The sequence below is a fragment of the Carettochelys insculpta genome, chromosome 17 (genome assembly GCF_033958435.1).
Source record: "Carettochelys insculpta isolate YL-2023 chromosome 17, ASM3395843v1, whole genome shotgun sequence".
NCBI classification, from domain to species: Eukaryota; Metazoa; Chordata; order Testudines; family Carettochelyidae; genus Carettochelys; species Carettochelys insculpta.
The window spans coordinates 24798951-24813247 of record NC_134153.1 but is presented as its reverse complement, the minus strand read 5'-3'; the positions used below and the strand labels follow the sequence as shown (position 1 = coordinate 24813247).

At 52.4% G+C, this 14297-nt stretch overlaps 1 protein-coding gene across 1 annotated transcript; it reads right to left on the bottom strand.

Annotated features, from left to right (window-relative positions):
- Window positions 1-960: 960 nt before the first annotated feature.
- Window positions 961-2037, bottom strand: LOC142022329 (adenosine receptor A3-like). Its single transcript, XM_075012070.1, has one exon. It carries the CDS (start codon window positions 2035-2037, stop codon window positions 961-963), a length of 1077 nt encoding a protein of 358 aa, XP_074868171.1.
- Between the last annotated feature and the right edge of the window lie 12260 nt (window positions 2038-14297).

Genomic DNA, 14297 nt, shown 5'->3' with positions numbered 1-14297 from the left:
CAACATTGCTCATGCTGGTTTAAAACCAGATCAGCTAGAGCAGCGTGCAAAAGACCGAACAGGCTGGCGTGCTCTCGTACGACACGCGTATGACAACTTTGAAGAGCAGCGACGCGTACGCCTCATTGATGCTTGTGAGAGGAAGAAAGCAACAGCAGCAGCCACACCAACAGAGGCAGGACACTTCCCTTGCCCCCACTGAATGCCCATGCCATTCAAAGCTTGGACTGCTCAGCCACATGTGAGTCCACAACCAATGAGCCTGTGCAAGCTCAAGCCATCATGGTAGGACACGACGGACTACCTACACATGGTATGGTGGATTCCTTATGTTATATGGCCACCCTGTCGCTCAGCACAGAGCAGAAAAATATGTCCATTCATTTCTGGAAGATTAGTACTGGCACAGACAGTCTGAAATTATACTTTGCCTCTTCCTTGTTTTCATTTTAGCAGTGAACTCCTGCAATTTCAAGCCCCCAGGGGGAAGAAAAACTGACACTGCAAGAGCTAAGCGGTTATGAGTTAGTCACACACAACACGCCACTGAAAAATGTGGCTTTCCCCAAGATCCCAGCTGATGATATTGCTGCCAAAATAAGTACCCTAGTAAACAGCAACAAAGGGTCCTGTGGCACCTTATAGACTAACAGAAAAGTTTTGAGCATGAGCTTTCGTGAGCACAGACTCATGGAACATCTGATGAAGTGAGTCTGTGCTCAAGAAAGCTCATGCTCAAAACTTTTCTGTTAGTCTGTAAGGTGCCACAGGACCCTTCGTTGCTGTTACAGATCCAGACTAACACGGCTACCCCTCCGATACCCTAGTCAAGGCTTCCCCATCAGTCCCAATTAGTAAAAGAACCATAAACCCACATTGCTCTGAAATCTCAGGGCTGCAGCACCAATAGGAGAGGAACACAGCAGCCTTCCTGGCAAAGTGTCATGCATAGAGCTCACATCAGGCCTTCTCTGGGCGAAATATCTCCTTGAGGACGGCCACACAGGCTGGAGCAGAGCTGTTCCCTTCTGTGGAGTGGCTGGGGTGCTGGGAGGCAGTATTCAGCACTGGCCTGCTGAACAGCTCCCTGACTCCCTGACGGAACTTGGGGTCCCAGGCACTGTAGATGGCCACGTTCCAGCAGCTGTTGGAGGTCAGAATCCAGAAGGCATAGAAGGAGAACTGACACCACTGGTAGCCCAGCACAGAGCCCACCACGAAGACGGCAATAGGGCCAAAGGAGGCTGAGAAGGCAAAGGTCAGGATGCCGATGGTCTTGGCGGCCGTGATGTCAGAGAAGGAGAGACGGCTGCCAGGCTGTGTCTCACTGCCCAGCCCCCTGCGGGCCTTGCAGTACTGGCGGATGGCAGCAAAGGTGATGAAGTTGATGGCAAAGGTGCCCCCCAGCAGGGAGAAGTCAAAGGCTGGGAAGAGCAGCATGACGTTCCAGGGCGAGCTGGGGGGCCTGCCTGCTGAGAAGGCGTAGATGCACATCTTGCTGCAGGGGCTGTACTGCAAGGTGATGTCTGGGCTGGAGATCATAGGCACCACCGCCAGTGAGAAGCTCAGGGACCACGTGAGCAGGATAAGCCAGACCGTCCGCCGTTTGGTGACTACCGCCCTCTTGTGCAAGGGCTTCAGCACCGCCACACTCCTCTCCACCGACAGCAGGAAGATGGTAGTGATGGAGACGAAGGTGCAGCCAGCAAAGATGGGTCCGGTGATAAAGCAGGGGAAGGACGGGATGGAGCAACTGCTGCTTTCCTGTGCCGTGCCAGAGGCTAGGCTGCTTGCCTCCCTGTACACGGAGTAGGGCACCACGCTGAGCCCCACAGCCAGGTCAGCCAGAGCCAAGGAGGCTTTCAGGTAGCCCTGAGAGGTCCTGAACTGCCTGGCTTGCAGAAAGACCAGGAGGCTCACCACATTGCCCAGGATGATGGCAACAATCAGCAGGACCATCAGGAGGAGTTTGCAGATCTCCTCCAGAAAAGGTGGGCTGGAGAGGGTGCAGTTGGGGCTGCTGATGTTACCCAACATTGGTGAGGTCTTTCCGTTCACAGGCCAGATGGGCTGGGACAGGCAGGTGAGGTGGGCTCCTTGGGTTCTCTGCTAAAGCTCCAGGGAGAAGGCTTCAGGTGCTGGTTCTCTGGCTCCGCATGTGTTGAGTCTCCAGAAAATCCACTTGCGAGGTGTGAATTGTGGGCGAATATCCAGCCAAACAGATTACACCAGCACACTGTGCGTGCACACACAAGTCTGGCCAGGCTTCCTGCAATGATCCAGAGGGGACCCCAGAGTGGGGCTTAGACCACTCTCTGTTGGATCACAAACACACTAGGTGAGAATGACACTGGGTGAGTTGCATCCACGCACAGATCTTCCACTCAGGGGGACACACAAACACACCCACACACTGATTTTCCACTCAGGGAGACACACACACACACAAATCTTACACTCAGGGAGACACACAGATATGGGACAGTTTTAAGGGGGAGGTGGACTGGGCCACTGCCCAGGTCATGGGACCTCCCACCCATCAGACTTGCCAACAGCCAGCAGAGCTTACAGGCAGCCTGCCAGGTGTGACAGCGGCTGGACAGAGTGAAGGGACTGAGCTGCACGGGGCCAGATGGACCAGCCAGGTAAATCCCCCAAAGAAGGGGTGCCGTTCCTCTACCGCCCCCCTGCTCCACAGCCATCACTGCTCCTGCCATACACCCACCCACAGAACCGTGCCTGGCCCATCTCAGGAGCCGAAACCTGCCTCCTGTCTGCTGTGCAGAGCTGGGGCTCATGCTGAGGTGCCCCCCTCTGCCACCTGTTTACCCAGCATTTGCTTAGCTGGGGGGGGAGGTCAGGTAGCAGGTCTGTGCTGGTGCCTGTGGGCAGGACCCTGCATGCTGTGTTAAACAGACAGTCCACTGACACACTCGGGTGCACACCCCAACATCCCCGTGCCCCACAACACACTTTTTCACCACCTACCTACACCTTCTCTCCCTCTCTTTCACACACACACACACACACTGCCCCGTCTCCCCCTCGCTCTCTCACACACATACTGCCCCGTTTCCCCGTCTCTCTTACACACACACACACACACACAGCCTCCCCACCGTCTCTCAGGAGCCCCAAGCTCAGCGCTTGTGTCCCACACACCCGCCAGGCGCAGGCTAACAGCAGGGCTCTCACCGCCCAGCAGCTGCCGCGCCTCACACAGCGGCACTGAGCGGTGCCACCTGCCCGCCCGCTCCCCGCCCCTCACCGGCTCTGCAGCGCCGCGCGCCCAGCCCGGAGCTGCGGAACGCCCCGCCGCGGGGCTCCGGCCGCGTCCAGGAGCTCTCGCCGATTCTTCCCCCGGAGCGCGGAGCCGGTAGCTCTCCCCGCCCCCTTGCGCTTCCCAGCCAGGCGAGCCCCAGCAAGCGGCTGAGCCACGTGCCCGTCCCCGCCGGCTGCTGGGCGCAGGCTCCGTGCGGCGCCCCCCGCCCACACTGCGCGGCCGCGGAGCGCAGCCGGCTGCGCCTCCCTCTCGGCGGCGAGGGCTGGGCGGGCTTCCCCAGCGCCGCGGGGCCGAGCCACCGCTACTCCCAGCGCGGCGCAAGCATCGCAGGGCGGGGAGCTGGCCCCGGGGGCGCCCCTGGAGCCGGGGCCCTCTGGGCGTGTGCGGCGCTGCCCTGCAAGAAGGGGGTTTGCGGCAGCCCCGTGCGGCGCCGGGCCTGTCCTGCTTTGCAGGGATGGCCCTCAGGGCTCGTGGCCCCAAGGCCCGTTCTCCGGGTTCTTTCCTGTTCCCCCGGGAGCGGGGGTGTAGCTTTTGCAGGTCTCAGAGGCCGCAAGCCAACACTGGCCCTGTGCAGGCAGCGCCAAGCAGCTTAACAATGGGATCGGCAGCTGCAGGGAAGGCCCAGCTCCACACCCAGGTGGGCCCAGAAGGGCCTGGCGTGGCCGCTGCACCCACAGGTGCTGACTTTCTCTTTTCCTGGGGCAGGCTCAACCCCCAGCTCTGCCCCCGCGCCGCCCATTGCCCGAGCCCCCAGCTCTGCCCCCGCGCCGTCCATTCCCTGAGCCCCCTCCCTTTCCCCATTCCTCCCCCTGCCAGGAGCCTCGTGCACACTAGGGAGCAGCTTTGCAGCAGGCAGGAGGTGCTGGGAGGGAGGGTGAGGTGCTGATCTTCAGGGCTGCCACTAGGTGCTGAACAGTCGTGGAGTCGGGACCCAAGGGTACGTCTACACTAGGCGATTAGGTCGAATTTGTTAAGGTCAGTGTTTTAGCACCTGGTTTTGTAAAGCAGAGGGTGCACGTTCACACTGGCACATGAAGTCCATGGAGTGTGTCCCCATTAGGGTGGGCAGCTTCGGCATCCTCAGCAGTGCTCTGTGGGTAACTGTCATCCAGTTCCTGCTGCTCTCTTGAACTGTAGGTTAAGCTCCCAGGGTCTGACAAGCCAAAAAAGTACTGCGGATGGTTCAGGGGGTGTGTTGTCAGCCTCCCATAGTGCACTTCTCTCCTCCCCCCTCCCCTTAGAAAGCAATGGCACAAAATGTTTTTGTGCTCTTAATCCGTGCAGGCGCCATTGCAAGACTAGCATGGAGAGCGTCCCGCTTCGAACGGTTGTGGCAAACATTGTGAGCATCTCATGCATTGTGCTGCAGTATGTGCAGAGCCTAAGCAGCCTCCAGAGTGATAAAGATGCTGAAGAGGACAAGGATATACAGGAATGTGAATCACTGGGGAGGTGCTGGCTACACTGGGTGCTTTGTATACAGTGGAGCACCGGTTCTGGTGCCATGAAACGAGCTCAACCTTGTGGGCCTGTCTCGTTCTGCAGGTATGGGATGATCAGCAGAGGCTAAAACACTTCTGAATGCATAACGCCGCTTCCATGAAATTTTGCAAATTGCTTTGCCCTCTCCTGAAGTGCAGCAATACCAAAATGAGACCTGCTCTGACAGGTCAGAAACGAGTGGCGATAGCTCTGTGGACGCTTGCAACGCCAGACAGCTACTGGTCAGTGGGCAAATCTGAAAGGAGGGCTGCTGTCATACAGGTAGCCAAGACAATCAGTAGCCTTGCTATGAAAGAGAGTGACTCAATGTGCAGGACATAATGGTTGGTTTTGACATGATGTGGTTCCCTAACTGGCGGGGCAACAGATGGCATGCACATCCCAAATCTTGGCACTAGGCCACCTTGCCAGAGTGCATAAACCACTAAGGGTACTTCTTGATGGTGTTGCAGACATTGGAGGGTCACAAGGGCCATTTCACCAACATCCATGGGGGGTGGTCAGGACAGGTTCGTGAGGTGTGCATCTTTAGGAGCACTGGTCTGTTCAGAAAGCTACAGACTGGAACTCTCTTCACAGACCAGAAAATCACCATTGGAGATGTGGAGATGCCCGTAGTGATTCTGGATGACCCAGCTTACCCCGTGCTTCCTTGACTCATGAAGCCATACCCAGGTAGCCTGGACTGCTGGAACGAACAGGCTGAGCTCGTGCAAAATGGTAGTAAAATGTGCATTTGGTCATTTAAAAACCAGGTTCAAGAGCGTCCTGACTTGGTGAGACCTCAGCAAAAGCCACATTCCCCTCATGGTGTCATCCTGCTGTGTACTCCATAACTTATGTGATAGTAAGGGGGAAAAATTTAATGTCAGGCTGGAGGGCCAAGGTAGATCACTTTGTCACTGAGCACCAAGACTCCAGAGCAATAAAGTGAGCACAGCAAGGCGCACTAGTACTCGTCTTTCTCTAAATCTTTAAAGTTTCCTTTGGTATAATCCTATCTCAGCTCTCACCACCAATGGAGTAAGGCTGGTCCTTCAGCTCCTTCAGTCCATCAGGAGGGAGTGTGAGTGTGGTGTTATTCTAGGTATATTCATAGTTATTTACTGCTTCTATATAACTAATCAAGGTAAATTAATCTGTATGTAATCCCCATCTCAGATATTTAATGGTAAACCCCATTATTAAATGCAGTAAATCCTGTGCTGCAATTATAGCATTTGCAGCGTTCTTTGCTGCTAATCAAAAAATCTAACAGATTCACAAATGAGTCATAATTAGCCTGTCAAAGTGGTTTGGCCCCCAGCTCTGTTTTCTTGATCATCATCTCTATTTTGTCCTGTATGTGAAATAATGTCATTGATTTTCCCTTAAGGTACAAATTGAGACCATTCAAGTGATCAAAAATATCTGACATATATGCTAATCTGAAAAGCCACTGAAAATCACCAAATTTATGTGAAAGTTCAAACTTTGAACCAAGTAAAAAATTTCTCACCTCATCATGCAACTTGAAAAGAGAAGTGAGTGTCTTTCCTCTGGACAGCCAGAAGACCTCAGCGTGGAGAAGTAACTGATGGTGATCACTACTCATCTTATCATGGAGAACTGCAAATATTTGCAGATTCAGTGGATGGGCCTTGGTGTAATTAACCTTTTTAACCTTTTCTTCCAAAACAGTTTTGAGATCAGCCGGCAATTTTTTGTAGCTGACACCTCTCTTTGCATCCTGCAATCAATAGATGTTTGCAGAGCCACTGCTTACATGTATAACAACCCCACTATGTCTGTTTAATATCACATGGGCCCCACCTGTGCTACATCTGACACATTTTGGCCAAACAATCTCATTTTCAATGATGAAGTGTTCAACGTGTTAAAAATAGCCTCTGCAGTTGAGCATGTGGGCACCAATTCACAAAAGAGAAAGTCCTCATCCATTTCTCCATTGTGTTCACACCTTACATAGACAAGCAGGTTTGAAAAGTTTTCAGTGTTTGTTTGATTCATCCAGTTGAAGTACATAAACTCTGTTGGCTTGTGTTCTGGCTCATAGCTGATCACACGTTGTGGGCCATCTCATCGATTCTGCATTGAACTGTGTTATCTGACAATGAAATCATGTTAATTTGCTTAAAGGGCATCTCTCTCAGTGTCACACTCCTTAGCTGCTGGTACTGTCAACTTCTCCCCAGTTGTGTGCAGCTTCCCTGTCTTTGCTATGAGCCCAGCCCCCCGATACAAGGCCTCCACTGCCTTGAGATGTGCATTCCATAACTTCCTTACTGCTTTGAAATTCTTTGATCTTGTTTTCAAAAAATTCAGTTGGCTTGGACTCATATTCCTCACGTTTGAGATGACAGCGGGAATTAGTGGGCTTTACGCTTTCATCTGACGGAGCATCATAGTACACGACACCCTGGTAATGGTTCATTCTCTGTTCCAATGGAAGAAAATCCCAGTTTTAGGTAATCACTGCTGTGTTTTGTCTGCATTCTTTGCTTACTTTCGTTGTGCTGCAGTTCATTTGCTGACGTCTCGGTGCCATTTTGACCATCCCTCTCTTTTCTTTTGAGCATGCCAGGTACCAGCCACCGATTCATTTTTGGGTTCCCACATTCCTACTGTTGAATGTGGAAGGGGAATCGGTTAACACCCACACTGGGGGCACACTCTGCCAATGCACATATGTACACTGGGGGACAATCCCCCCCCCCACATGCACACTCTGCAACCATACACCTGGCACACTTCCCCCATCCCAAGATTGAGCGCTCTCGGCTGCTTCACACACCCACGCCATGGTCACATTCTCAGCTGCTGTGCAAACATATACTCCAGGTGGGCACTTGAGGAAACATCCTCAGCTCCCCCATACTCCCCCCACATGGGAGCACACTCCCAGCTGTTCCCAACACATGCACTGCGGGCACACTCAGCTCTCACAACTCACACACAACCCTACAGGCACATGTCCACTTCCCCTGCGAGTAACCCCCAGGTCTCAAAATAACCGCACGCGCCACAGACATGCTCCCAGTTACCCCTACACACACACACACAAATCCTGTGGGGACACATCCAGCTCCCCCTAGGCACCTCACCAGGATGTCCAGGAGTCCAGTGTGGCTAGGCCCAGGCTTTCCAAGGGGGCCTTCTTCCTCTCCCTCTCCCCAGTACAGCCTTCCTGGCCATCGTCCCAACCACAGCTCCCCGTAACTCAGCCAAGTCCCTGCAACTGCAGTTGGACTGTCGAAAGGGGACATGATTATCCTTTCCACACACCCCCCCCCCCACACAGATCACCCGCTTTAAGGACCTCTCAACTTTTGCACCCAAGAGGGACAAATGATCATTCTCTGCCCTACCCCACCAGCTTCCTTCCTCTGGGCCTGTATGTAGCCCCACGCAAATTAGGCTGGCTGCTGATTTATCATCATCATCATCAATAACCGTGTGCTCAGTGCCCGTTGGTGTCTGATGCCTCTCTCACTATTTCCTTCCATCTTTCCCTATCCAGTGCGGAGTGGCTTAGTTTCTGTAGACTAGCTCTGCACCAATCTACTATATCATCTGCCCATTCTCTGTGGGGTCTGCCTCTCCTATTCCAACCGTCCGTTATGCCGAAAACGAGGGTCTTGATTTTTCATTCGTTGTTCATTCTTCAAATATGTCCAAATAGTTGTAGCTTCTGTTTTATAACCTTGTGCAGCAGGTTCTCTTTTGGCTGTATCTTTCTGTATAATTCCTCATTGGTGACCTTCTGCATCCATCCTCTTCTCAGAATCTTTCTGTAACAACTCCTCTCGAACACCAATATTCTTCTCTTTTCATCTTTTATTATCACCCATGTCTGACATCTGTACAACATGCTGCTGAACACACACTTTTTCAAGATGCTTGGCTTCGTTCTTAAGCTAATCACTTTGCTTTTCCAGATCTTATCCATCGCCTTCAAACTCGCTGTTGCTTTCACTACTCTAGTCGCTATTTCCTTCTTTCAGTCTAGATCATACGTTATGTTGCTCCCCATTCCCATTCAGCAAGTAGGTGCAGGTTTTACTAGCCAGCCCCAGTTTACCTCCCTCAGTTGGCACTGGCCTGGCAGAGGGGCTCAGGAGTTCTTGCCCAGCCCCTGTCAGTGTGTTCACTATTTTGGTTGAGCTGCGTGGCTGGTGGCTTTCACTGTCACATATACCAGAAGCATTAAACTGGAACCCAGATCCCCTAGCAGCTGGAGTTCTGAGAGAGACTGTTTAGGTTACAGAGGGGCCAGCGTCAGGACCTCAGGGTGGCACCTCTAAGCACAAGCAGGACAGAGAGAGACTGCAGATTCCGAGAACTCAGCTGCCGTTGGAGGCCAGATGACCCATGACAGAGAGCGGCAGAGACCACACGGACTGGAAATGGAGAGTGCTTGCCAGTAGCACCCTTAGTGGTAAGTGGGAGCAGACAACAATCACCTGCCCCACCCCAGATGCATAACTTCTCAACTGATACTTCCTGTTAAAACAAAAAAAGCACTAAAGTAGCACTTTAAAGACTAACAAAATAATTTATTTGCTTTCATGGGACAGACCCACTTCTTCAGACTATAGCCATACCAGAACAGACTTGATATTTAAGGCACAGAGAACCAAAAATAGTAATCAAGGTTAACAAATCAGAAAAAAAAGTATCAAGGTGAGCAAATCAGAGAGTGGAGGGGCGGGGGGGGGGCAGTCAAGAATTAGATTAAGCCAAGTGTGCAAAAAAGCCCCTATAATGAACCAGAAAATTCGCTTCCTGGTTCAAACCATGTGTTAATGTGTCAAATTTGAATATAAAAGAGAGTTCAGCAGCCTCTCTTTCCAAAGTAGTGTGAAAATTCCTCTTCAGTAAGACACAAACTCTTAAGTCATTAACAAAATGGCCCACTCCATTAAAATGTCAGCTGACCGGTTTGTGGATCAGGAGTATTTTTATGTCTGTTTTGTGCCCGTTAACTCTTTGTGTGAGAGAGTTTGAAGTCTGTCCAATATACAAAGCATCTGGGCATTGTTGGCACATGATGGCATATATGTTGTTGGTTGAGGAACATGAAAATGTGCCCGTGATTCTGTGACTAGCCTGGTGAGGTCCAGTGATGGTATCCCCAGAATAGATAAGTGGACAAAACTGGCAGTGGGCTGTGGTGCAAGGAAAAGTCCCAGGACTGGTGTTCCTGCAGTATAGAGTGTGGCTGTTGGTGAGAATCCTCATAAGGTTGGGAGGTTGTCTGTAGGAGAGAACAGGCCTGTCCCCTAGGGTCTTCTGGAGTGTGGAATCCTGGTTAAGGATAGGTTGTAGGTCTTTAATAAAGTGTTGCAGTGGTTTGAGTTGGGGGCTGTAGGTAATGACCAGTGGTGTTCTGTTCTTGGCTTTTTTGGGCCTATCGTGGAGTAGCTGGTCTCTGGGTATTCATCTGGCCCTGTCCATTTAAGTGGGTCTGTCCCATGAAAGCTCACCTAATAAATTATTTTGTTAGTCTTTAAAGTACTACTTTACTGCTTTTTTGTTTTGATAGTATATAGACTAGCGTGGCTTTCTCTCTGATATTTCCTGGTTACATGTGGGAGGAGAAGTTTTGCTGTTTTCCCCTGGAGATCTCAGAGCCCAGCATGTGTGACAGGAGCTGCCCAGTTCCAATGAAAAAGAAGAGCACCCCTCATTGCCCCCAGGAGCTGAGCATAGCATCTGGGCTCAAGCCCCCCATGTGAGGCCAGAGGCTGGGCCAAGATCTCAGGCCCAAAACCTAGGGGTGAAGGTGCACCCCTCACTTTCTACTTCCTGCGCCTATGCGCAGGGCTCTGAAATTGCAGTGTAGACACCTGGGCCGCTGCTCAGGGACCCTTCCCTCTTGTGGGATCCTAGAGATAAAGCACCACACTGAGCCTGAATGGCTAAGCTGTCCTGCGACGAGAGGGAAGGGCCTCGCCTGGGGAGAGAACTGGTTAAAAGACAGGAAACAAAGGGTAGGGCTGAATGGTGGGTTTTCAGCATGGAGAGAGGGCTGCCATATGAGGAGATATTTAAAAGAATGTGACTTTTCATAAGGGAGACACCATCTAACCGATTTTCTTTCCGCTTTTTAAAAAAACGTCTCTTATTACAGCCAACAAAGAGCTAGTAATGGAGGGTTTGTCCTGAAAAAAAAAAAATCTGCAGCTCCTTCCATAGAGCTGATACCCGAAACATCCCTCTAACAGTCACCTGAAGTAGCTTTTTCCAAGGGATGTCTGATGGTGCAGGACTTCACAGGCTTTCCCCCAAGGGGCCAGATTCTCCTTTCCAGTACTAGGGAGTCACAAGTATTTAGATGACAAATGAAGCTGATTCATCATGAACAGGGATCCACACGTATCACAGAGGTAGCCATCTTAGTCTGTCTCTTCAAGAACAACAAGAAGTCCTGTGGCACCTTGTAGACTAACAGCTATTTTGGAGCATAAGCTTTCGTGGGCAAAGACCCTCTTCAGGACTTTCCAGCATAATCTGGGGAGAGAGGCAGTTGGGTGTTTCTGTACTAATAAAGATATCCTCAATTAAGTCCCAGCGGGGTAGCCATGTTAGTCCATAACTGCAAAAAAATTGAGGAGTCCTGTGGCACCTTAAAGATCAACAGATTTATTTGGGCATAAGCTTTCCTGGGTAAAAAACACTTCCTCAGATGAATGGAGAGGGAATGACCAGGGGGTGTACACACATTTAGATGTGGCTCACTCCCTGCAGGTGATACAGAAGTGTGAATATCACAGGAGGGAAAATTGCCTTTGTAGTGAGATAACAAATCTAAGTCCTATCCCAAAACTATTCCTATCAGCAGATAGGAATAAGGGGATTTCGAAGTTGCCGGTCTCCTTTCGAAAAGGAGTCCCACCTGGACAAGCCGCAGCCGCCCACATGCTAATGAGGCACTGACTATGTATTTCAGCGCTTCAGTAGTAAACTTCGAAATGGCCATTTCGAAGTTTTGGGCTAGTGTAGACACGGCCATTCAGTCCCACTTTGATCACGTTGAATTTGCGTCTGAAGTGCTGCTTTGCTGTTTCTCTTTGTAGTCTGACTTGACAGGGTTTACCCTAATCCTAACCTCCGCATCAGCTGCTGGGAGTGAGCCACATCCACCCCCACTGAATTGGCCTCTAACACTGGTGATAAGACTCGATGATAAGTAACTCCCTTCTTTTGATTGGCTCATATGTACAGGGCCATCCCAAGGGGGCTTGGGGCCTGGGGCAACTCCCCTTCCCTGTGCCCCAGGTACAGGTCCTGAGGCAACTCCCCTGCTGGAGGTCCTGCCTCCACCCCCACTCCACCCCCTGGCCTCCTCTGCCCCTTCCCCTCTCAAGCAATGCAGTCTAGGGGTTTACCGAGGGCATGGTGTGGCAGCAGCAGGAGTCGCTGTTCATGGCAATTCAAGCTCTGGGAGGGAAGGGAGGATTGGGATGGAGCACGACTCAGGCAATTTGCAGTGCTGCAGAAGTGCGGCGCGGAGAGTAGGAAGTGCAGGACCCCTGTGCGCGAGAGGCATGTCGGGTGGTAGGCGATGGCAGACGGGTCTGCAGGCGGCGCCCCAGTGGGCTGCAAGTTGCCCACTAGTGCCTTAGAGGCACTGGGCTAGATTCTCAGCGGCTGTCAATTGGCTTAGCACTACTTTACTGAGGAGCTGTACACCGGCTGAGAACGTGGCCCAGTGAAAGGCCCTCCTACCTGGATGCTCACAGTGGGGAGAATGCTCTCTCAGTTAGCAATCTCTCATGTTGCTTTACCTGTGTATTTGCTGACAGGGAAACATTCAAAACCGCTCCTGCTGATTAGAGTAAATTAATTTAGCGCAATCATCAGGATGAGAAAAGGCAGGTGGTGTTTGCGCAGTAACAGGAAAGGTCCTGACAAAAGAACTACTTCATGGAGTGATTGTAATGGGAAGATCTCCTGGTAACAGCCTTGCATGGATGGTCATGCACTTCAAAGCAGCCATGCACCATCTAAACACGACTAGGTGCAGGAAGCAGGAGTCAGGGATGGAGGTGCTGCGGAATCCCCCAGGTTTCACAGGTGATGCTGGGGTCCTGAACCTGGGGATCCTGCTGCCATCCGGGATCCAGCAGCTCCCAGCTCCAGGAGCTCCCAGCTACTGGCCCTGCTGTGGCTGGGGGTCATGGCTCCTAGCTCTGTGGGCTTCACAGTCGGCCCCAACTGTCCGGCGCTCTGTTGCAGGCCCTGGCGCCCTGACCATTGGCCTTGTGCTTGAGGCTCTGCCGCTGCCCCCTCCCCAGGGGACGTGGACAGGGTGAGGTGTGTGTGTGGGAGGGAGAACAGCTCAGGGTCCCCATCCTGAAAATTGTCCCAGTGCCACTGTCACAAGGAGACTTGTAGCATCTTCCCCTTTCCCTAGCCCCTTGCTCTTCCTGCCATTGCTCTCCAGGGGTCATTCTTGACCCTGCTGCCAGCCTGGCCTGGCGTCAAGTGGCAGCCCAGCTTAGTGCCCATGGATGGCCCATGGGAGTTACGAGTTGCTCTGTGGTTGCACTGCACACCTTCCTCCTCTCCCTCCAGGGTAACCTAAAGCTTTGCCCCATATTCCCCAACGCTGCGAGGTGCCTGGCGTTCTCGTGGGAGCGGAGGGCATCCCTGCCGCTGACTGACAGTCAGGGAGACCCCAGAACTGCCTCAGTGCTGCTGCCCAGGACTGGTAAGACAGCAGGTGATTGTGTGAGGGGTGGGGAGTCCTCCCACAACAGAACACACAGCTCAAGGGAGTCTTCAATCTAGCGAGCCCACGTCTCCACAGCTTGTCTTGCCTGACTCTTCACCACAGCCAAGGAGGAGCAATGGCTTCTCAGACCGCTACAGCCCTTCAGCCCGTAGAGTTGAAAGAGCCAGCTGCATTGCTTAGGCCTGTCCCTGAGGGGGAGGGCTGGGGTCCCCTTGATCTAGCACTGGGCACCTGGCCTAGCCAGAGCACAAGTACCTCAGAGGTACTGGCTGAGACGCCCTGTCCGTGCTCAAGTGCCACTGGCAAGTGCTTGGAAGTGCTCAGCCAGGAATGCAGAGTGGTGATTACAGCGCTGGGAAGAATCCTGCACTGGGCAGTTGGGGTGGGAGGGCAGGTGGAGGCGTGGGCGTGAAGCCGTGTTTTTCTCCCGCTTCAATGTGATAAAGTGCTTTCCTCTGGCTCCCCTCCAAGCAGTAGTTGCCACTGGCAACAATCACGGAAGCATTGTCTGTGGGGTGAGAGGGAAATTGGCCTGAAAGTTAAGTCAACAAAAGATCCACCAGGATGCGTAAACCAAAAGAGCAATGGGGGTTGCTGCGTGAGAAAACCCTGTGCCATGGGGAAGGTAGGCATGTAGCTGCTGGGACTCACTCAGGCACAACGTCTGGTATTTTGCCTCTGGGACATGAGGGCCTTCAAGCTCTGCACTGTGTTGGGGGGGTGGGGCGGAGGGGGGGTAGTGGTTCTTCTCCTGCCAGCTCCGAGTCCCCA

What these genes read in the sequence shown, in the direction of transcription:
- LOC142022329 (XM_075012070.1), bottom strand. Translation starts at nt 2,037, where the DNA reads ATGTTGGGTAACATCAGCAGCCCCAACTGCACCCTCTCCAGCCCACCT.